Source organism: Pleurodeles waltl, chromosome 2_1 (assembly GCF_031143425.1).
Source record: "Pleurodeles waltl isolate 20211129_DDA chromosome 2_1, aPleWal1.hap1.20221129, whole genome shotgun sequence".
Classification (NCBI taxonomy): domain Eukaryota; kingdom Metazoa; phylum Chordata; class Amphibia; order Caudata; family Salamandridae; genus Pleurodeles; species Pleurodeles waltl.
This window is the reverse complement of record NC_090438.1, coordinates 201,433,775-201,458,480: the sequence shown is the minus strand read 5'-3', so window position 1 is coordinate 201,458,480 and position 24,706 is coordinate 201,433,775. Positions and strand designations below refer to the sequence as shown.

At 40.9% G+C, this 24,706-nt stretch overlaps 1 protein-coding gene across 3 annotated transcripts in view; it reads left to right on the top strand.

The window, feature by feature from the left end:
* Window positions 1–24,706, top strand: part of MTMR1 (myotubularin related protein 1) — a 403,694-nt gene that overhangs the window by 134,374 nt on the left and 244,614 nt on the right. For all 3 annotated transcript variants that reach the window (XM_069212405.1, XM_069212404.1, XM_069212403.1), the window contains one exon: window positions 16,412–16,519. In XM_069212405.1, coding sequence (XP_069068506.1) covers window positions 16,412–16,519 — 108 coding nt within the window. The remainder of the gene's footprint in view (window positions 1–16,411; window positions 16,520–24,706) is intronic.

The window sequence follows — 24,706 nt, the reverse complement described above, 5'->3', positions numbered from 1 at the left end:
TAATGCTTTGCGGGCCTATTAATTTCATTTGCTTTTCTCCTCTCATAGTGACCCTCGGAGAATGGGATCACCACCACAGGAATCAACACAATGCAGCCTTTCTCATCAGGGATATTCTGAGTCTCTGCCCTGAGTTAGGGTGGGGGGGATGGTTGGGGGGATGGAACTCCAAAACATTCACTACACACTGGATTTCAATGCCTTTTTAAGCATTCCCATAGATAAAACTTTTGCTCTGCAGCTGGGAGTGTTACGCCCTCTATGGGCCTTGTGTATGGTGACACTCAAGAAGGCCTGAAAGGCTTAAATGTATGTGTATTTCTCTGGGCGACAACTGAATGAGTCCAATACAGTACTATTTGAATGTGATGCCCTCTAGAGGATGTCTTTATAATTCCCATTTGGTACAAAAAGTGAAGAAATTCACAAACGCAGAGTATGTTGATGACTAATGCTTTATTGGCTCATCATAATTATTGTGAATGCTCCATTGATTCACTATAATGTTTTAGAATGCTTTATTGATCATTACAATAATGACGATGATGCCTCCTAAATGTGTTTTATCACAAAACAAAGTGATTGATCTCACTTGATATGTGTGGGGGACCCCTGTAGGGGTTCACCAGTGGTTACACATTGTCATCTATGCTATGTTCCTTGGGCCAATGCACATATTGGTAAATTACTGCGTAGTATTTAGGAATGTGTGTGTAATAAATGTACTTCTCCTTTTTCTAAGGAAAATATACTAATTGGACAATTGTTTATTGGGTGTTGTTATTGCGTGCCAGTAATTGGTGATTACTAGCCCGCACATCCTTCCTTGAGAAGGCCTTGCACTCCTCCACTTCACTACTCTGTGAGATCCAAATGCTACATTAGGGCTGTTTGGTTCCCAGTATGAACAATTGTGGATCTATTACTTGAGCAGGCCACAGAACTAATGGCCCAATTTCCAACTTCTACAAACCAAGAGAATGGTTACAGTAGCATCTTTTAATTGTGCCTGTTTCGGTTCAGTGGTTGCCTTTCAGATCAGGAATGTACTAATTTTATGCTCCTTAATCAAACATCATAGGGTTTTATTGTCTGCTTAGGGCAGTGCAAGAGGGGTAAATCACACTTGATTTTTGATAGATGTACGAGCACAAGCAAAGGATCTCTGTGTTACCACATTCAGTAATCTGAATACACTAGATGTGGCTTTTGTAGCTGCCCACAAGCATATGCCTTTGGCCTAGAAGGTGCTTTGTGTTCATCATCTTGTCTACTGAAAAGTTCTTTATTGGGCCAGCAATTGTTTTGTGATAGGTCTGAAAAAGGTATTTTGACATTTGTTAATAATTGGATGCATGTCCAAACCTAAAAGGCCTCCTGGAGCACCTTGCCAAGGGCTTGAACATTTTACAGACATCTCAGAACCAGAAATTATGAGATTCCTTGAGTGGGTCGCATCATCAGGTCAACAATTCCCTAACAAGGGTGTGTTCATGAGGCCAGGCAAACGATCCGTTAACTACTTTGCCCTTTTTCAGGACTTACATTATTTAGTCTCACTCCTTTAGATGCTGGAGATAATTGCCAAGTCTGCTAACAGTGCATTCTCACCTGTGTCACCACTTTCTGGTGTTACCTCTTTCCTCTGAAGGATTTCCTACATTGAGGGAATGGCATTAAAAATCTCCCTTGCTCTGATGACTTTCTCATTCTTGGAAGGTTATTTGAGCAGGAGTATTGGGACACCTCATGGATGGGTCGGCCTCTGGGTGATCATGGGTTGCTCCTCACTTACAGACCTCCTAGAGTCTTGATTATATCAGGGCCTGTTTTCAGGTAGAAAATCAACATCCTTAAAAGAAGGTGGGACTGCCAATTCTGGTCCATAATGACCTCATTGCAGAGAGATCAACCACCAGAGAGCCTCCAGGGTGGATAGTTTTTGGTGAATAGCCACAAAGAAGGGTATGCTTCAAGGACTTGCTGTTGGATCTGTCATTCTGATGGCACAATCATCTTGTCTTGCATATGTGATTTCCTGGTCCTGCACACATGGCAACATTGGGACTTAGTGTTACAGATCTTTGAGTCATGATCCCAGTGACAGTGGCTTTTATTTTACGCTCCAGGAGATGATTACATCCCTAGAGTCATTCTTCAGGCTGTTGTTATGCCTCTACCCCATGGCGGAGGCAGGAGGCCAGTAGCTTTGGAACAACTGTGAGATGCACATCAACATGGGGCGTTTGGCTACAAATTTGCAATCTCCTTGCAGATTTGACTGATAACTTATTCAATGCTTTCCGTTTTTGGAGTAGATCACACTAAGCAGGGCTTACCTTGTGAGCTCAGAGCTCCTGGGCAGTTGTTAGCATTGGCCCAGTACCTGTATATCCCACCCCTCCCCCATCAATGATAGGGGGTTTGTCGAAGGAACATCTTTGGTTGTGCTTTTTCCACTTTGCCCATGAACAGCATGCTGCACCCCAGATACCTGTGTCCCTGGATTTGTGCCTTCTGTGGCATTCATCCCTCATAAGTCCTTTCCATGGGTGTTAAGAAGGTAGGAAACCAGGAACGAGTCCTCTCTTTGTATGCTCTATTTCTATTCAGGCTAACAGGCTAGACATATGCCAGCGTTGTGGAAGTCATATGACCTCTGTTGTCATCTTTTTGAAGATGAGGCCCAGTTTTGGCTATAGTCCCACTTAATTATGACCCTGGGCACATCATGCTGTGTTTTATTGGACACGTTTGACTAACTAGGGATAATCAGTGGCTGTCGTTTGTAATTATCCTTGAGGGGCCATTTTGGCTTTCACATCCATTGAAGCCTTGGCATTCATGTTGTCGCTGACCCAGGGGTGATGCCCTAGGTGGGGAGTGTTGGTTAGCACACCAAAGGTCAGGCATAACTATTTATTACATTAGGTCATGGATTCGTCTAGACCATCCTGAGTGCCTGACTTAGAACATTTTGTAGTGTCGCCTTTTAATATCTCAACTCTGGTGTCCCCCACAAATAGACAGATCTTAAGTTGGCCAATTATGATATTCCCATCAACATGAGGTCTCGGACCATGGTGTTAACAGAGAGTCTTCTCAACAGAGAATTTAAGAAACTTCCTACAGTAAAGTAGGGCCAGCACATTATAGTACCCCCATGGCTCAGTTCTGTACAGAGAAGCGTATTGACTCTGAAACCTATTTACATCCAGCGCCAAAGAAGTCACACCTCTGCCCTTCACCTGTGAAACATATAGTGGCTCCTGCTCTCTATGCAGGCGAACTCCTGGACTTAGTTATGTGGTTCTTCGTTATGAGATGTGTAAAGTCCATGCCCAAATATGTAAATTCATGCACCGTTTCAGAGTTAAAGTTGCCTAGCCTGATACTATTCTAGACTCCTTTTTGATGGTGGAACATCGGTAACTTCGTTTTAAATGTATTTTTCGTACTGGTGGTGCAAATCTCATAGGTTCTGCAAGCCACCAGATCTCTTAGAAACCTACTGATTGTGTTTGTCAGATGACAACATTGAATTTTCATTTGCCCTAATTTTGAGTCATCATTTGTGTAGGCTGCGACAGCCTCTACCATCTCATTTATATAAGATGAGAATAGTATTGGAGGCAGCTAACAACCCTGTCAAATGGCTTTCTTCAGGGGGTATGATTTCTTTTTCCTCTACAGGTCCCATCTTACCCTAGCAAAGTTCCCATCATGGAGCCAAGCTAAGATATATAAAAGGCCAGGGGGCAAGACCCTGAGAGTGAAGGTGCAGTAACAACCATTGAAAGTGCTGTGGGACATAGTCCAAAGCACACCTTGAGTCCACAAATACCACAGAAAGTGGATCTCTCTAAGTACTGCATACTTTGGTGGGGAAGATAGAACTAGAATGCGCGACCACATTGTTTTTTCATCTAAAACCAGTTTAGAATTGTGATTTGATCTGATCATCAGTGGCCCAATCTTATATACTGCTGACAAAAATGCATAGAAATAATTATTTGGGTATTATCTAAGAGGCTTATCGGGCAATAGTTTTCCAGATTATTTCTAGCACCTTTTTTGTGAAGGGGTACTATTTCAACTCTCAGCTAGCTTGCAGAAAGGTATACTCCAATTAATATAGGGTTGCTCAAAAGTGTAATGTACCTGCCTCCTGTGTGAACTGGGATGTTGTCCAGATCAGGCCCCTTCTCCCTTTTTGGTTTGTTGGTGGTCTGCATAATTTCATTTGATGTAAACAGTTCCATGTGCATCACCTCTTTTGGGTTATCTGTGGGCATAGGGGACTAGTCCATATGGGCTTCTCAAGGTGTAATACTTTACAGAAAAGTGCATACCAGCAATCTTCCGTAGTATGTAGCTCAGGTCTTGACAGTATGCTTCTTACTGTTTGCGTTAACATGCCATAACACATGTGAATTGTTTCCTCTCACTACATCAAAGAGGTCTGGCAAACTATTGTATTTCCTCACTATATTTTACTCGTTCAGTATGGCTTTTGAAAGGTTCATGTTTGTTTTTAATTTCCTCACTCCTGACATATTTGATTGCTAACAGTAGTGAAGCTCTTTTTTATCTATAATATTTTTAGAACCATTGCAGCGCTGTTCGGGGATGGCTTGCTTTTCAGATGCTAAATATTTATTTATTTTTTAATAAAAGGAAGCTGAGTGGTCAACCACCGTAAAGTGTGATTGTGTACATTAATCTTACGTCGATTGATGCAAAGTCTGCTGGCATTTATCGAGTTATTTGCTTTGGGTATGATTGGGCCAAATTGCACTTCCTCCCATGTTATTCTCTTATGGTTATTTGAAACCTGGACTCCATGCTAGTCTTTTTGAGTGAATTAATTTGGGTGTAAAGACAAAGGGCCTCATTACAACCCTGGCGGTCAAAGACTGCCAGGGCTGTTTTGGCGATTGTATTGCCAACAGGCTGGCAGTACAATCTTGCCTATAACGACTGCAGCGGAAGCGCCGCAGTCGCACCACTGGGACCGCCAGTTTACCGCCATGGTTGTCCCGGCAGTTTACCACCATGGTTGTTCCGGCGGTTTTAATCCTCCAGGGCAGCGCACGGCTGCAACACCGCCGGCTCCCATGTTGCAGCCGACATCCCCGCAGGGATGTCAAAATGGGGCCGGCGGGAGTGCGGCTGCATTGGCACAGCGGTTAAACCTTGGCAGGTGGCGGTGGCCATCCGCCAAGGTTGTAATGAGGCCCATAATGTGTTAAAGAAATGATGAAGGGACCATGATCACTTTCTGGGTAGTTTGTTTTCAAGTCTATCATGGTGTATCGACTAGATTGGTTCATTATATAATTGATTATATCTTTATGAACACTGTTGTTGATGGTGTGTCTTGGGGAGCCAGAGTTAGACCTCATGTTGCAGGCTCGGAGACTGTGGGTAATTGCTATTAGATGTAATTGCTGTACCATTTTAGAATAGATTTAGATGATTTTCCCCAGCTACAATGGAATACCTCAGGGTCGATCTTCATCTCTAGTAATTGCTATGTGAACACCATTTGGTTTGTAGGTAGTGTTGAAGTCACCGACCACATTTAAGAAAGGTTTTTCTTTACCCCTCATATGGGTGTTAAGGATGTGTAGCCTATCTAGAATTAGAGATTAACATGTTTTCCTCCTCTATTGTAACCATCAAAAAATCATTATTTGTTTATTTGTTTTTAGTGTTACCAATACTTGTCTAGTGTTTCCATGAAGACCATACTCTTGGGTCCCAATCTGATCCCGATCTGACCCTAACCACTCCCACACCTTCACCAAAGGACTCCTACCTATCAGTGAAGCACTAACACCTATCCTTAATGCATCCATCAACTCCGTTTCATTCCTGGACACCTGGAAACATGCAGTTGTCACACCCCTGCTCAAGAAACCATCTGCTTACCCAGGCATGCTACAGAGCGATCTCCATCCTCTTCCCTCCCCTACCTGGCAAAGGTCTTAGAGAAACTAATAGACCAACACCTCACTGACTACCTGAGCAACCACTAACTCCTCAGTACCACACAGTCCAGGTTCAGACCTAACCACAGTACAGAAACAGCACTCCTTACCTCCTCAGACGACATCACCATGATCATTGACAGAAGAGACATGGCAGCCTTTATTCTCCTGGAACTCGCTGCATCATTTGACATAGTCTCACATGCCATCCTCATCAGGTGCCTGCACAAGATGGGTATCCAATGACCGGCTCTCCCCTGATGTACGGGACCAAACCCTAAATTCAAGAAGCAAGTTCACTGCCTGCATGACAGACGTGGTTAACTGGATAAAAGACAACTTTCTCAAGCTCAACACTGACAAGACAAAAGTAGTGATCTTCTACAAGAACATCTCACCAACGGACTCCAACTGGTGGCTGGCTGAGCACGAACCCATAACTAGCACCCACAACAGTAACCACAAAATAATCATTAACACCAAACTAGACACGACAGCGTGAGTCAACCCCGTCATTGCATCCTGCTTTAAAGATGCAGAGGAAAATCTTCAAATGGCTGCCATACACCACTAGAAAAACTGTCACTCCAACTCTAGTCACCAGCAAGTTGGACTACGGAATCACCCTGTGCACCAGGATCACCAAGTAACTTTCTTGAAGACTACAAACCATTAAGAAATTGGCGGGGGGACTCATCCTCAACCTCACAAACAGAACTCACATCACACTACACCTCGGAGATCTCCACTGGCCCCCAATACACAAACGTGCTAATTTCAGATTCCTATCACACACATTCAAGGCACTACACATCCTAGGGCCCACCTACCTGAACAGTCATATCTCTTTCCACCACTGACCCAAACACCTCCTCTCCACATGACTCCTACTCGCACACATATATAGACTCAGATCAGAAGGATGGGTGTCCATTGCTCTTAAAGCATAGAACGGCCTCCCACTCCACATCAACGTCACCTCCTCCCTTCTTGAATTCTGCAAGATGCTGAAGACATGGCTTTTCAATTAAGCTATTCCACCCTAGGCAGAGCTAGACAAACACACCTGTTCAGCGCCAGGATACCCACTTGGGTGATAGCTTGTTTTACACATCCACATAACATAACACAACAGTGTCTAGGTGGCCACAATCAATTTCTGTTACCCTGCAGTTCACAGTTAGATGGACACAAATGGTTAGCGTGTCTAATTGTCTCCCTTTTTTGTTGACTTATAAATGGAGAGTTAAAAGATGTCTTTTCTGCTTTATGTATAGGATTTATAGTTCAGGTTTCTGAAATATGCTGATTCACCCAATCAGGTGAGGATGTACCCATATTTGTAGATGTGTAGCATGCAGTGACAGGTACATCTTTTATCTTGAGTGAAATGTTTAGGGCGCAAAAATGGGCCGAAGGCAAATATTTCACCAGCTGTTTGCCATCCGTTCACTCTTCTTTAGGCTTAATGATACTCTGTTGTCATTATTAATGTCATAATTTACTTTCATAAATTAATAGTATCAGAAGTAGGTCCCTTAACATTAATCAGCCTTCCACACAGTAGGTCAACCCAGTTGTGGACGGCACCTCTAAAAAAGGTGAATGGCTGGCAGAGACTTAACAGTAAGAGATAACACCCTGATGGTACTTTTGGAACATGAACACCCATATTGCCCAACTTTTCAGTTTGTGGACAAACACCAATGCAATCTGCCTTATACACAGCCTTACTGTGGCATACCACTGGCTAAGGAGTGTACTGAGCATGCCTGTGGCATGAGTTGGGTTGTGCACCCCATAACTGGCAAATTTCAGCCTTTTTCGGTTTTGTGTTTGCTGAACTATAGTTTACCTTTACCTGTCTTTTCTCAGTTAATTGAAGATTTTTTTTTATGGTGTATCCCATTTGCCTGCCATGTGCCCATTCTGCTCTATGCACATCCTTTGGCCAGGCCTGGCACCCAACCAACTTTGGTTGTATGCAGCAGGGGTTGGTTGCAGGGCCTGCCTGGCCCTACACTGGCCTTTTAATTTGCTAGCTGCCAACCTACACACATATTCATCAAATAGCATCAATGTTATTAGTAAATGAAACTTTCATTGCCCTCAATTTATCTTTACTCCATTTGACAATCTGCTCAAAAGTTGACCTGAAAAACTGAAAGCTTCTAAATGTCTGCCAAGTTTAGTACCGATTCATCAAATGGTTTCAAATGTATTATCAAATAAAATCTTCTATGACCTGTGCCACTTGAAATCTGCCCGTAACACCTCCCCGCCACACCTCCCCTTGGAGGACCTATATGAAAACGTGAAAGCCAAGAGTAGGCTAAACATACTAAGTATCTGCCAAATTTCATGCATATTCATCAGACGGTGCTAAAATTATTAGTAAATCAAAAATTATTTTACCCGCGCTTGAACTTCGGTCCACTCTTCCACAAATCCATAGCATTGTCATACTCTAAACTTTGGGGACGGGTCAGAGTGAACAGGATGTTGTCCTTAGTTTTCACAATAGAAAGAGGTACGTTACAGGGCTTTCCCCTCTCTTCCCTCCTTTTTGCATTTTTGCATTAATCATAGAGCCATTGGTGGAATGGAGTGGTATGAGGTACACGAGATTGCTGGTGGCCTTGGGCTTCTTCATAGAGAGACATAGCAAGACATTGGAGAGCTATGATAGCTCCAGTACTAGCTGAATACACCCACGGAATAGACTACTTTGCCAAAGCATAACAATTTGTATATATAGGGGTGAGGAGTGCCCCACAAAGCATACTAAAGTATTGGGGGAATTTGCTCAATTGTTCTGACTTTGCCATTTAATGATGTTAGTTTCACGTTCAAAAGACAATGTGTATGTTTGATACAGGCTTGGTGGGTGCGGATGGTTTTATTTGACATTTCCTCTGCTGAGCTTGTAATGAATATGGCTGAAGTGCAACCTAAATGTATAAAAGCAATAAAATATGTTCTAAAAAAATATTTGGCCTTCTTCCCTTTTGCCGTCCTCCTACTGGATTTGCACAAAACCCTAAAATATCTGCAAGGGGTGTAACGTGCAATAATCCAGCCAACAAAGAAGTTACTGTTCCTATCAGAAAGAAAGGAAGACAAAGCTGTGGACAAAACATGAGGTGGGAATCCTAAAGATTATTTCTTGGTGCCTTCACAAATCCATGGGGATGTCATGCCTCATCATTGGACATTGCTCCTCATAGTGTTGGCGCTGCAATGCCCTACGGGCCCCACAAAGGGTCGCTTTAGCAGAGATCTTTTATTGTTCCACCGGTATGATGAGAGGTGTAATTGTGCGGTGCCCTTAATATGTGGGGTGGATAGATTGTATATGAAGGAGTGACGAAAAATAGATACCACGGTTTAGGAGATACCAAGTAAAACCTTTATTGTGACGGCTCTATTGACAGGATTAAAAAAAAAACATAAGTGGGTCAGGGTTACTGTTGGGGTGTAATGTACCCAAGTAGTCCCAAGTCTCTGGGTGTAGTCAGGTCAACATGTTTCGCACCCTATGGTCCTAGACGGATACAAGATGCTTCATCAGGACCTAAAACAAAATGGATGGTAAGGACAGCTTCCTAAGTGGCTTCTACACATACATGTTTTCATTTGCCCACTGTGCAGCTAGAAGCTGTAGCGACTACAAATTATTTGATAGGAATCTCATTAAAATAGTGGACAGCTGTCAGATTGCAATGCTAACAGAGGATAGAAGTTCATCACTGACTTAGGAGTTCTTGTCTTTCACTTTTCAGCAAAGTACTAATAATAATGAGGAATGCATTTTAACACAGCGTACACCGTTTTCTGTTAGTTTTTAGACCTCACCCCACGGACCGCTTTCACTGTCTATTATCTGAAGACTTATGATGTACAATACTGATACAGAGAGTGGACTTTGGGTCAGCCCAGTACTTATCATTGGTTGGCCTTCTTGCCAATCTAATTTATGTGCTCCTTATTTTATTTCTTGCTGATGCTGTTCAGTATTGACAACACTCTTTTTAGGTCTGGTGTTAGCTAAGACCTTTTGATTTTGCTAAAATATGTAAAATATTTTATTTCAGCCACACATTGTTCATCCATTGGTGTGTTATTGTGTCATTCGCATTTTGCTTCCAACCACTACAGCATATAGCATGGGGCAGTGGGGCAGCCTACTTAAGCCACATGTTAATTTCACTTTGAGTAACTGCATTTTACTTTATAATTACTTTAGTATTTCCTTTGTGTTTAGAGCCTGATGTAATAGCGGCCCGCCACTGTTGTGACGAGAGGGCATATTCCATCTTTTTCATATCCCATATCTTGCCAATGCTGTTGTAAGTTCCTTTTGGAGCGTTTTATTTTTCTGGCTGCTGCTATTTCACAGCATACCAGATTGTGTCCATTTGAAACTGTTCTGTATTAAGTTATCCTCTTTTTACTTTTTTCTTTCTCTCTTTTTTGTCCTTCTTTCGTTCTTTCCTTTTCTCCTTTCTCTCCTTTCTTTCCTGCCTTCATTCCCTCTTTCTTTCCTTTACTCTTCTTTCTTGCCTTATCTTCTTCCTTTCCTTCCTTCCTTCCTTCTTTGTTTCTTTATTTCCTTTTTCCTTCCTTCGTTCACTCCTTTCCTTTTTTCTTTCTCTCTTTCGGTCCTTGTTTCTTTCCTTCTTTGTAAAAGGAATGGAGCTTGCAGCCAGTGCCAGACAAATTGAATGTTTTAGTTCTTTGTAGGCGACAAACCAAAAACAACAAGTGATGGACGGAATGCTGAACATTGTCAAACACTCACCCCCAGTCACAGATCTGGGTTTAATCCATCGTTCTTTTGCTCACCATGCCACCCCAGTTTGGACCCAGCCATATGCAAATCAGTCTTGACCCTGTTCCTCATGGGAACAGTCCAGCCTGAACTGCCAAGCCAGGTCCTCACTGGACCGGAAACAAGCATCCTGGGACCGGTTTCGGGGTTTCACCCCTCATCAGCCAGGCTAGCTTGAATCCAGTGGCATGGGAAGCACGGGACCCACGTCTGGGCATAACCTTCCCACTTAGGGCGACAAAGCAAAAACAACAAGTGATGGATGGAATGTTGAACATTGTCAAACACTCACCCCCAGTCACAGATCTGGGTTTAATCCATCGTTCTTTTGCTCACCATGCCACCCCAAATAATGGATGGATTAACCCCAGATCTGTGACTGGGGGTGAATGTTTGATTGGTTCCGCATTCCGTCCATCCAGTTACGCTATCCCACAGTGTTTGTGTGTTGCTTTGCTTTTGCCGCCCTAAGTGCGCCGGGTATGCCCAGACGTGGGTCCCGGGCTCACTGTGCCACTGGATTCAAGCTAGCCTTGCTGATGAGGGGTGAAACCCCGAAACCGGTCCCAGGATGCTTGTTTCCGGTCCAGGGAGAACCTGGCCTGGCAGTTCGGGCTGGACTGTTCCCATGAGGAACAGGGTCAAGACTGATTTGCATATGGCTGGGTTCAAACTGGGGTGGCATGGTGAGCAAAATAATGGATGGATTAAACCCAGATCTGTGAGTGGGGGTGAATGTTTGATTGGTTCCGCATTCCGTCCATCCAGTTACGCTATCCCACAGCGTTTGTGTTTTGCTTAGTTCTTTGTAGGCCCAGACCTTTTGATTTTTCTAAAATTGTGCGTAACTTACTTATAGGGGTTTTCAGCCAGACCTCATCCACTGGTCTGTGATTGGTGTCATTCACATTTTTGTTCTACCCACTCCACAATACATTAAAGCGCAATGCGCTAGCCCACTTTAGCCCTTGGCTGACTTTACTACAAGTTACGGCATGCGTTCCGTACTATGGTAATGTGTGTGTTATTTAGATGAAAGAAACGTTTTTCCCCTGTATCAAATGATTTTTTATTTTGATTGATGATTGCCCGGCATTTTCCCCAACAATAAAGTTTTGCAAAAACCATGACAAAACAAGATTGTCGGAAGCTGGTGGCTGATGCCAGGGCTATTGGCTTTGCCAGTGGTTGTTTCTATTTTGCAGTGACTGTTAAGCTTCAACAACAAACATTGGCAAACATAAAAGGTCAGCTAATGGTTTTCAAAGGCAAGCCATATTGGCTGTACCATTCTTGCTGTATTTCATAATACGTTTCTGAATTGGATTAAGAATTTCCAAGCTCATGGCCTGCCAGTATTTAATGCAAATTGTTTCTCTGATACATTTCAGACTTGACACTATTTCCTACTGTATATTTTTCTAAAAACAAAGTAATCGATGCAGGTAAATATGAAATCAATCCTGACTTCAGCAATTGCCATTGTGAAGGGTGGTATCCCTAAGTCGCTCAACTGTTATCCAGTGTTTTCTCCGAAAACATATATTTTAATGTAAATCGAGCAGGTTGTTGGACCTGGCATCCTTGGCGTGATCTCCACTAACTTTTTGCCTCTACTTCCCAGGTTGTTTCTGTGTTCTGGACTCTTTTTTTGTTACTCTAGGCACTTTACAACTGCTTACCAGTGCTAAAGTGCAAGTGCTCCCTGTGTGAAAATGTATGTATTGGCTTTTCTATGATTGGCATATTTGATCTTCTAATAGTCCCTAGTAAAGGGCCCTAGAGGTGCCCAGAGCCTGTAAATCAAATGCTACTAGTGGGCCTGCAGCACTTGTTGTGTTACCCACATGAGTAGCCCTGTAAACATGGCTCAGATCTGCCACTGCAGTGTTTGTGGGTGCAGTTTTTAACTGCCAGTCAACTTGGCAAGTGTACCCTTTTGCCAGGCCTAAACCTTCCCTTTTTATACATGTGAGGCACCCCTTAGGTAGGCCCTAGGTAGCCCCGGGGGCAGGGTGCAGTTAAAGGTGAGATGTACTGATGTGTTTTACATGCCCTAACAGTGAAATACCTCTAAATTTGTTTTTCACTTTTGCAAGGCATATCTCTTTCATAGGTTAACATGGGGACTGCCTTTAAGTATTTTTAAAGTGCAGATTCCCTTTGAGAGCAGATAGGGATTTGGAGTTTGGTGTCTCTGAACTCACAATTTAAAAAATACATCTGTTAGTGGAGTTGGTTTTTAGATTGTTAGTTTGAAAATGCCACTTTTAGAAAGTAGACATTTTCTTGCTTAAACCATTCTGTGACTCTGCCTGTTTGTGGATTCCCTGTCTGGGTCAGACTGACAGTTGGGCTGTTTGCGAATCTCCTCTAGACAGTGACACAAAGGGAGCTGGGGTGTAGCCTGCATATCCTGATGAGCCATCTGAGCTAGAGTGGAGGTAGGAGTGGTCACTTACACCTGAAGGGGCTGTACCTGCCCTCACACAGTGCAATCTCCAACCCCCTGGTGTGTGTCTGAGGCCTGGCCTGGGCAAGGCAGAATCTGGTGAACAACAAAGACTGGCCTTTGAAGTTTGCCTACTTCAAAGGCAGAAAGGGGTATAAGTAGTGGACCCAAAATCCCAGACTTTAGATCACTTCTGGATTCAAGAGGAACCTTTATTAGAAGAGCTGAGGAAAAGTGCTGCCCCTGCCTGTGACTGTGCTTTGTTGGGCTATCCTGTAGTTGCTGCTTCTCCCTGTGAAAGGGGACAAAGACTGGACTCAGTTGTGTATTCCTGCTTGAGAGGTATTGCCAAGGGCTTGGAGCAGAGCTTGCCTCCTGTTTTGAAACCTCAGGGACAGCAAAGGCTTTGCCATCCAGTTTTGAGTTTACATGCTGTGGACTCTAGCTTGCCGGAGGTTGCCATTCCAGTTCATGGGCCCCTGGAAGTGCATTTCTGGTGCAATCCTGTGAAACTACTGTAGACGACGCGTGCAACTTTGCTAAGGACGCCGCTGCACGGAACCCGGAACACCACCTGTACCTGAAGCCATGGACCTAGCGGAAGCGCGACGACCCCAGCGACTCCGCAGGCCTCGCATCGCCACAGCCACGGACCACACACGACTTTGCTGAGATCGTAGTGTCATAACACCAACGTTCATGACACCCGACTCTGTCACGGCGCCTGTGACCACATGACATGATTGTTGTAATTTTGTAGAGCGCGACCCCGTGAAGTCGCCCGCAGCATTGTGACTTCGCGGGACTTAGTCTCTGGCGGAGGTACCAAGGAACCAACACCTCGCAACCGATGCCACCTCACTTCCACCGCTCAGAAGTAAGGACCCGACGCTGCTGCGCCATGCCACACCTCTGCTCCTCTGCCCCGTAGCACCAGAACCAACACTTCCTAGGATCCAGCGACACCTCGCTCCCCGACTCAATGCACCGGACTGTTTTCTGCTTGTTTTACAAAGGTACTGTACCTGGGGTTCCATACGACTCCGTAAACAGCATCAGTGGTGTTACATTGTGGGAAACAACTTTGTCACGACACCGCTTAATACAAAATTGCAGCATTTGTGCCTCTAGGCACTATTTTTGTGTTTTTAAGAGCTAATATCATATTTCTTTTAACTGGGTATTGTAGATTTGAATGTATTTGGTCTTGTTTATTTAGATAAAATATTTACTATTTTTCTAAAAATGTGTTGTCATTTTGTAGAGGTTTTCTGTATTACTGTGTGTGTTGGTACAAATATTTAACACACTGATTCTCAGTTAAACCTGCCTGAGCGTGATTCTCCTTTATCTTGACTAGAGTGAGGGTCCTTGCTTGGACAGGGGGCAACCTGACTGCCAACCAAAGACCCCATTTCTAACACAGGTGTTTAGTGAATAAGTGTTGGAAATGTAATGTGGAATCTCAGATTTATAAAACAGGTCTTGACGAAATCCCAGCTTCTCCAGTCATTCACTGACTGTATCCAGCTGCATTTTGCCTAGTAACCTGTAATGCAAATAACCAGTACATGCATGCACTTCGGAATTGCCACCCTACTGAATTCTTGACTGCTCCTTGTAGGTCATCCATTTTCTGTAGCTTGTAACCTCTTACATATTATCTAAAAACGTATTTACCTGTGGCCCTGTCATTTAACACAATTTAAGAACATTTTCATTGCATTGTTTAACATCAACTAATGATGTACAATGAGGTACGTACATCCAGAAGATGTATGCCTATTGACATCTCTGGGAAGCATGATGAGACCAATGTGTGAACAAAGAAAAAACAACAGGTGTAAATTCTGAATTGGTAGGCATTAATTGCTGTTAAGGAGGCTCTCTGTGTTCCTTGGGAAACAAAACATTTTGGGAAACGTAATACAGCACCATAGGACCTAGTCAAGTCAGTGTAGTTTATTCCAGTATCCCCCTATCTTTTTTGGAGGCAAACCCAGTTAGAGTATATTAATTTTATTACCATCATGCACCAATCTATGTTTGTAGAGCAAGGGGCAAATTTGGGAAATGTCTTGCTTCCCCGCGGTTTGCAATGTTTCATCTTATGATCAATAGTCTTATAATGTAGAAGCCATTCATGTATTTCAGTAGCAGTGTTCACTCTAAATCTGTGAGGGTCTTTAAGATTTCTAAAAGGTGAACTTTGATCGTATTCCAGAAATCTGTATCTCCGGGTATTATCAAATGTTGTTGTAGAGCGCTCCTTTTCCACAGAAATTGAAAAATGTAGTATCAGTAATCTTCCCAAATGTCACAATGTGTGTGTAAGTTCAGACAATTCAGTGAAAGATTTCCAACTTCTCCATATTGAATAGCAACTTCTCATGGTTGTTCCCAAGCCTCCTTCTATTCGTCATCTTTTGTAGGGCCTAGGCACCTTCCCCACCGCGTCATCATTGTACCGCGATAGTCAGGACTGATATTTTCATTGTATTGTATACTGTTCAAATAGCCTTTCTTCCCAGGTGGACTTGCTAAGTTCATGGCCTGCCAGCAGTTAATGCAGATTGTTTCTCTGATTAAATTCAGACTTGATACTGTTCCCTACTGTATATTGTTTTAAAAACAAAAAAATAATGGGTGTAGGTAAATAGGAAATCAATCCTGACTTCAACAATTGACATTGTGAAGGGTGGTATCCATAAACAGCTCAACTGTTATGCAGTGTTTTCTCAGAAACATATATTTTAATGTAAATCATTATACTTAGCTAAAACAGGTGTTTTGACAGTATTCCTATGTGTAATATAATTGTTTATTTCATTATGGCATGTGTCAATAACATCTGATGGCTTGGGTGTTCTCAAGAGCACATTTGTTGCACAGGCTTTCATTGCTTCTGTACACAACACATTTGCTATCTTTAAGATCGAAATCATGTGCCGTTTACGAACTCTATCCAGACTACCGACGTCTCTTATGACATCAGTCTATTTTACAGTGTTCTTGAATTTTCTGCTGAGCTTCAGTATGCAAAAAAAAAACGTAAAGCATCATTATTTGTGTTACCTAAGTATCACTTTTTGAGCAGTAAGATAGTATATAAAATAATTGTGTTCCATTTATTAGGATCCAAATTTTATTCTTGATGTTCCACTTGGAGTGATCAGCAGAGTTGAGAAAATTGGAGTCCAGAGTCATGGCGATAACTCCTGTGGCATCGAAATTGTATGCAAGGTATAGTTCACAAACACACTATTTCCTAACTAGGATTGTTGTCAATTAAATTAAAACTTTTTAGCTGTTAAAAAAAATTAATTCACTTCTGTTGAGTATTTGTCTAGTGCACATTTGTCCTTATTTAGGGCTTATTACACTGTGGGCTGCCTTGAATGTATGTTACACTGGTGTGGGGATTTTTCCTAGACTGCCAACTAAATGGTCACGTAATGATGCATGTTGGTTATGTTTTGTCCAACCCTAAGAGTGTGGCGAGTTTATTGTGTAACCTGAAAATATTGCTTTGGGTACAATCACAAAAAGATCATTAATAGTCATATTTGATGCACAGGCACTTGGGCTACCACTTGTGGGAATTCACAATTGTCAGCTTATGGTAAAGACATGCATACTTTGTATTTGAGAGGTTAACCTGTCAAGCCTGTTTCAGTTCCAAGGAGTTCTAGGTATTCATTTGTAAATCACAGAAAATGTACCAGAGGCCAAAATATAAGGACAACCCCACATTTTTATTTGTGGGTTGTCAAACAGGGCAATAATGTTAAAAGGTCAAGAAGAAATGCAGTTGAGATAAGAGTTATAGATGAAAGCACATTGGCAGGGTTAATACTTTATGATAAATCTAGGGATTAAGCTATGTGGTCATATTTTGTGATGCAAGTGGGGTCTACAGAAAAGAAAGAAATACACAAAAACACCCAAACTACTCAAGTGCTTCTGCCTTTCAAGGTTGTGCTTATTTTAAATGTACTTTTAGTAGCATGGCTCTAAGCACCATCCCAATGCTGCTCCAATTTAGGAGAGAATTGAAGAAACTTATATTTAAATAAGCTACATCACAATGGTTTAACAATCCAATAAACAGCTACTCATCACTCACTGGCTGTATGATCCGTTTGACTCTGCAAAGGGCTGTGCTGCCTTTTCAGCTAGTTCCATGCTATGTATATAGCATGTGTGTGTGTGTGTGTGTGTGTGTGTATATATATATATATATATATATATATATATAATACCAGACTAGAGTTCATACATCATCCAATAAAACCAATTCATTATAAATCTGGAATGGGTTTATCAAAGACACTGCATCAGTCCACAGATGTTTGAGGTACTGTGAAGAAGGTGAACATCCTCCACTGATTGGTCCACAGAGTAAACCTGCACCTGTTGGCAGAAAACAAAAGAACAAAAGTGAAAGAGACCTATAAAAGCGTATACATATTCTATGGAGAAAAAAAACATTGCAGACAAACCGGAAAAGAAGATATCAAACCTTTACAGTTAGATAACAGGTTTGACCCCTGGTGTTTGTATGTTTAAACAAAATAAAGGTGTGATGTGGCAGCATTTCATAATTGCAGAAATTGAATCGTAGTATCTGTTGAAAAACCCAATTCTGTAATAGTATTAAACTTGAATAATATGTAGAGGATTGGAGACCGATTATAAAACCACATTTTTGGTTTAAGAATCAAATCCGTACAAAATGGGTTGTATAGCATTTCATATTAGTTCATATTCTGTATTCTGTATTTAAGATGGCTCAAAACCAAAGCAAGTAAGACTTAATCTAACCATATGTACTTGGCAAAGAGCAGTGCTTCCCAAATGTTTTAGAACCACAACCCAATTTTTAGAAGAACAATTTTTTACGATCCACCTAGCTTTACTTGAGGCGGGTTGATTTATTTTAATGTTATAGTAGGCATGCTTTAAAAATGCTGTGCATTACCAAAATAACATACTCTACAATTTTTGAATTTCTTCTTTAACAGCAATTGTTTGTAAATGTCACAGCCTTGACCACACCAAGATATTGATCTGCCCATAAAAGTGACAGATGGTGAAGTGCACTGGAGCTGGAACACTTTTCAGAGTGGGGTGCTGGTCTGTGTGTGGCATCTGTTCATTAAAATCACAAGGTTTCTGAAAAAACATGGTGTCGATACCAGTGATTTTAGCAAATTAAAAAATCTCCTACAGTATGGGGCAAGGCCTTGTTTCCATTTTTGCGTTAAAACTAGGATTAAGGAGTGTATATGTATGTGTGTTATATATATATATAATCTCAAACAATGTGGTCAGTTCAAAATGACACGCTCGAATGGCTGGTGCCAGAGGGTAGACTGATCCCTCTGTTCATAATGTGAAACAAAAAGTACTGCACCGTTCTCCATGAAGGCTTGTATTCCAATATTATTTATTGTTCTTGTCAGTGCAACAAACCAACGAGTTTCGACCAAAACGGTCTTTGTCAAAGTTAGTGAGTCCTTTCACTCTGTTGCTTTTTGTTCCCAAATATCACAATCACCATTAAGAGGTATTATGGGATTTGTAGTGCATTAATTTTACTGCATCCTCATTTTAAACACAGAAATTGTTGTTTTACACCCAAAAAAAAAAAAGTTTATAGTGAAAAGAAAATTATAACACAAACATTTTCTAGAATGGTCAGTTTACTACTCATTTCTACCAATTATAATTCAAGATCATATGTTGTTATTCCAAGTTATTTTCTTTATAATGGCCCTCTGTAATGGCTTTTTCTATTTTAAATTTTATTAATCACATATGTACTAAATATAGTATCTCTCCAATATGATAATCCAATGTCGGGATAGTACCCCTCTGGATATCATTGAATTAACATATTATGATCTTAAATTAGTAATGTGTATCCATTTCTATCTAGGCTACATTTCTGTTTAAATCCAATTTATAAATGTACATAAAGCTCCTGATCATTGTTCAAACTCCAGGGGGTCTTGGTTCTTAACTGAATAATTTTTTGCCCTCTAATTGTCTCAATTTCCTTATCCTGTCACCACCCCTTTTATGTTTTGGAATGTGATCTTTCTCATACTATCTCAATGTTTTCCAACTGTTCATTTCATGTGTTTTTAAGTGTTTTGCAACTAAAAACACATACTAATTTAAGATCATATTATGTTAATTCCACGATATTCAGTGGGGTACTTTGCTGCCATTTGATGAATCTTCATGAAATGTTCAAAACTAGTTTGCCACTCACTTTAGCTGCTGTCTTCAAGGTTTCTGGGTGATTTGTCAAGCGGGAGCCGAGAAAAAGTGGGGTTCACAAAACGCATTTCCCCATAGGGATTTTGACCATGACTACAGCCAGAACCGCTGGACACAATTACACCAAATTTGGCAGAAAGCTGTATCTTGGTCCAGAAAGAGAGTTTTTTGTAATTTGAGGCAAATAGGTAGAGATGCGGATCTGTGAGCTAAAAGCAAGGATATGATTGGCTGTCTGCAAACTGACAGAAAAGTTGTGCCTGCCATTTTCTTTATTGGCTCGGCACGGGGATGGTCGGGATAGAGGTATCCTGATCCCATAGGACTGATGGAGAGGTCTCAGAGGGACCCCTTGTGGGCACGAAATTTCTCCAAAACCTATTGGGGGCCATGTGGGGAACCATGGATCACCCTCAGCGCTCCATGCCCTCCCCTGTGTAAATCTGCAATGGATCTGTGGATCATGACTCCAATGGAAAATAAAATACATACTCACTCACAAAACCCCCGCCACGTGCGTCCGAAGGCTGTGTCCATGATGAGGTTGGCTGCTTGTGGGGGGGTCAGTTGTAGGGCCATGCGCAGCAGCGGTTGGATTAGAGAATTGTAAGTAGATATTACTTTACATTTAAAAAAAAATAGAAATTCACGGGAAAAAAAGCAAAAGTTAAGGGGATGTTATTGTTAGGAACTAGAATTAATAAAACCTTAGAAATTCACTGAAAAACAAAATGTCACAGATTTATAGTCAAATTCAGCATTTTATATACACGACTCCATAGAAACCATAGAAATTCAGCAGTTATACTTATCTGAGGAAACTATAACTCGTGCCTTAAAGTAACGTTAGGCCACAAGTTAGTTTAGTTTCTTAATACATTTACTATAACTGATGAATTTCTGTGTTTTTTGTGGATAAAATGTCAACCTAACTATAACTTGTCTGTAACCTTTGTTTTTTTCAGTGAATATATATATATGTATACATGTGACATTGGAGTGCTTTACATGAGCACCAGATTACATTACGTAAGGTCAGATTCATTTTATTTTAAGTACAGGAGATTAAGTGATTTGCCCAGAGCCAAGGCTGTAACCTGGTTCCCCAGATGCAAAATTGGCAGCTCTGGCCTTTGGGTCATATCCATATTTCTCAGTTTACATGTGAAAGACATACACAAGTGGAATGCTTGTGTATGATTATGTATAGTGAGCACATTCTCTACTGAAATGGCTTTCAGAAGGAAAAAAAACAAACAGCAACCGAAGATACAGTAAGGTTCACCAGAGTATTGCTTCCAAGTGTTTGTTTTAAACCTGGACCTAGGGACATAGTTCAGCGCCTTTGCCTTGATGGTGCTGGAATAATTTTCAGATTAGGGTGTTGACATTAATGTTCCATCACTGAAGTCATAGGGATTGTGAAAAATCCTAGCTTCACACAAAGTTTAACAAAAGTATTCAGCAGGAAATTAGTGAGGGTTATAGTATGTAGTTTGCGGTGCGCTTTGAAGCACATTGTGCATTTTGGAGCAAAACTATTACTAAAGCATTTTGCAGTAGCACACTGTCATTTACAGACAGCAAATTTAGGCCACTGATTATGCACAAACATATAGTCTTACTGATACTGCTATTTAGAAAATTATTATGAGTGGAATTCAGGTTTCAATAAATATTTATCATTTGCGTTTCACCAGGTAAGTGTCTTGCTTTGCTTTAATCCTAATAAAAGCTTTGTTTTCATTACAATTCAGAATTACAAAAAAGTGCTTCAATTTTGCGTTCAAAACTGCTGATATATTCTGAAATGTATGTACAGTTAATTGTCATGCATTTAAATTTTCTTGTGTGTTCCAAAAATGACATCCTCCATGTACCCCAGCAAGATTTGCACATAGTTCACTTTAAAAAACTCCTCTTACTTTGCAGTCACAGAATGAAAAATAAACACCAATTCCTATGTTAAAAGAATAAGCAAAGCAGCAATTTGTCAGTAGGCACAGGCTGACATTCGACCCTTGTCTTTGAAGAACAGCATATGTGACAAGATAAATACAAAATGTAAAGGCATCATTATTTTTTGCACTTTCACAACCCTCCAGAAATCTATTAGCGACTTTCTAGTGGGTCTTGACCCACAGTTTGGAAAGCTCTGGCATAGAGTATGATAGTCTGAAAAAGTGAGCATTCGCAAATTAGCCTAAGAACATCATTTCAGATAAGTAAGTAGTGTTTTATCCATAAGTCTCAATTTATGTTTTCTATTTCCTCCTCAATTGAATAGTAAGTACTTGATCCCCAAAAGTATAACAAATCACAGCCTTGGATTCGTGTGTATTCCAAAGGTGCTTTGCAGTGGCATAGGTGGCTTCCTTATTGATCAGTGCCTTGAGACGTTCCTTCCAACTATATTTCAGGGTCTTTTGTTGGACTCTTTCTAAACTTCCACCCCGCCCCCACACACACAGTAATTTAAATAGACAAAATAAGTTGTTTTAATGCCATCTGCATCATAACATGTAGTGCATTTGTCCTTAACGTATTTGCAACAGATACAACAAACACATTTGTAGAAACCGTTGGGTGGTATATTGGGCCTCCTGTTGGTGTTCAGAGTAGTGAAGTGTTACTGAGGCTTAGCTTAGGATTTGACTTGCGGTCTCAGCTTTACAAAACGTAATCAATGTTTAATTAGGTAAAAACATTGTCTAAATCAGAGCTTATTTTTTAAATATCCCAGTGTTAAGTATAGCATAAATATGATTATCTTTTTTAGTAAAAAAGCTTATAGGAGAATTGGAGAACTTGGTTTCAGTAATTTTATTCCAGATGTAGTATTTACTGGTTGCAATTTGTGACTAGTATTTTTGCTATCAATCAAAAACTTTAACAGACGATCTGTGCACTATTAGGTCGGATCTTCACGTTTCGAATTGCATTGGGTCACAACCCGTCCTACTTGATGAATAATAATGAGGCAAGTTGCAAATTGTGACGCACTGTGATTGAAAGCCATTACAGGTATGGTGTCCTGCTGATGTGAGCAGACTATTGTGTCTATTATTGGTTTTAAATAAAGCATTTTTTTAAATGCAGCCAGCTTCTTTAAACATTTGTTTGCAAGTTGGCAGTGGACCACTGCCTGCTCTCTGGAAAAACATTTTTTTTTTTGTACATTCACGAAAGTCCAGGAAGGACCCCTTCTCTTTTGTGAATTTATTACCACCTGATTTGAGGTGTTATTCGAATTTAATTGTTTTGCAACCGGATTTCGGTCACAACACATTAATTAATACACATGATACTGATTTGGTATTTGGAAGGGGCACCTGCAATACGTTGCTTACAGTTACCGAATCCTTTCCCATTCAGAATCCCATGTTAGGAGTCGGAAAAACCTTTCTGATTACCAAAATGAGATAAGTACATAGAAAACATAATTTTAACGTTTGGAAATGCCACATTGTAGTGTTTAAATGTTTAGTATGTCTGGCCCTATGTCCTTCAAAAGATCCCCACATTTTACAGTATCCACCTTCTTTTTACCTCCGGCTCAAGATTGGTGATTGGCGGAACGAGCAGAATTTGACTTTCTGGAATTCCACATAGTTACACAAAAACTCCCACGGAATTCTGCCAATGTGTGGAAATAGGCATGTCACAGTACTCGTGCAGTGATTTAGCCCCAGAGAAAAATTAGCCAGAACAACACCATGCAGTGGTGATTTTACTGCTGCTCAAGTAGATTTTTTACTCGAGCGTCAGCCTTCTGACTGAGAAAGGTCACGACTGCCCGTGACATCCCCAGCGTTAGAAAAACCTTGCCGGATGTCCTCCTAGCAACAGAAATTCGCACTAGGGGGTGCCAAATCTTGCTCACGCTCACCAGCTTACCTTTCTTGTGCTCCAAATGAGAAAATATTGCACCACATGGCTGTTGGTGGAGTTTGATGGGAACTCTGCGTTACAAGAGTAATGTGGAGCTGTTAAAATTCCGCCAATTCCGTGGGCAGAAGATAATATTCCATCCACCCCAGTCAAGATTTGTATTTTCTTATTTTGATAAATTATATGTTGACTACAGTTATGCAGTTATGCTTAGTTCACAATAGTTCATCATAAAGAATGTTGTTGAATTGGTCTCTTGGATGACCAGATCTCGCATGTACAGTGGAATTTGCTGCTGTGGGTTATATCTTTTGCCTCCTTTCCAACTTGCTCTTTTGAATATACAGTGGGACATCTATGAATATGGAATTGCTCCTGGGCCTTTCCAGTGAAAAATTTACATTATAGAAGTTAGCATTCAGAAACATCTAGTAAGCATATATTTGTATGCATTTTTAAAGCGCTATAGACCAACAAGAGTCTAAAAGCACTGGGGTGTGTAGTTAGAAGAGTACCGCCCCAGTGAAGCCACCACAGTCTGGAACTGATCCATTCCATATCTATTTTTTTAATGCATTTTATTGGTTTGTATAACAAGAGTGTACATTAACATTACAACAAAGTGTAATGCATATCCGGATCATCTCCACAGCCCCCTTTTTGCCTCTTGACCCTGTTTATTAAGTCTGAACCTACAGTTACAAAGGTGTTTCTCTTCATGTTTATGAGGAATATTGGCAAAAATGTTTTTCCAGTTTTCATATTCTAGTGAATCATAGTAACTTTTGTAACTTTATTAATGTGTCTGCACTGACAAAAAGGTACATAATCCCTGAATACAGTTAGTTTGGCAGTAGTTACAATTCTGGAGGAAATATTGATTAACAAATGTTTTGCTTGCTTGTCTGTTGTTGCCTGTGATATTGCTCGTTTTCTGTTGCTCCTATCTTGCCTCTCCTGCTCTGTCTTTTATAGTGTCCCCTTTCCAGTTTTGTTGTTGATTCCTTGTTTTTGGGTCAAAGGTTGTGTTTGTTAATCTCCTCTTCCTGAGTACCTCTATAAGTGAAGAGCCCTTGCACATTTCTTTATATTCTTCTTTCTCATTAGAAGCACCAGTTTCAGAACATCTAGAGAAGCCTGACTAAGAAATGAAAGTTAATGTTTGTGCAGCAGTATTTGAATTGGTATTTTTAACACTTTCATCAGTTTATTTTGCATAGGAGTTTACTGTTCCTAGTCTGTAGTCCTGTT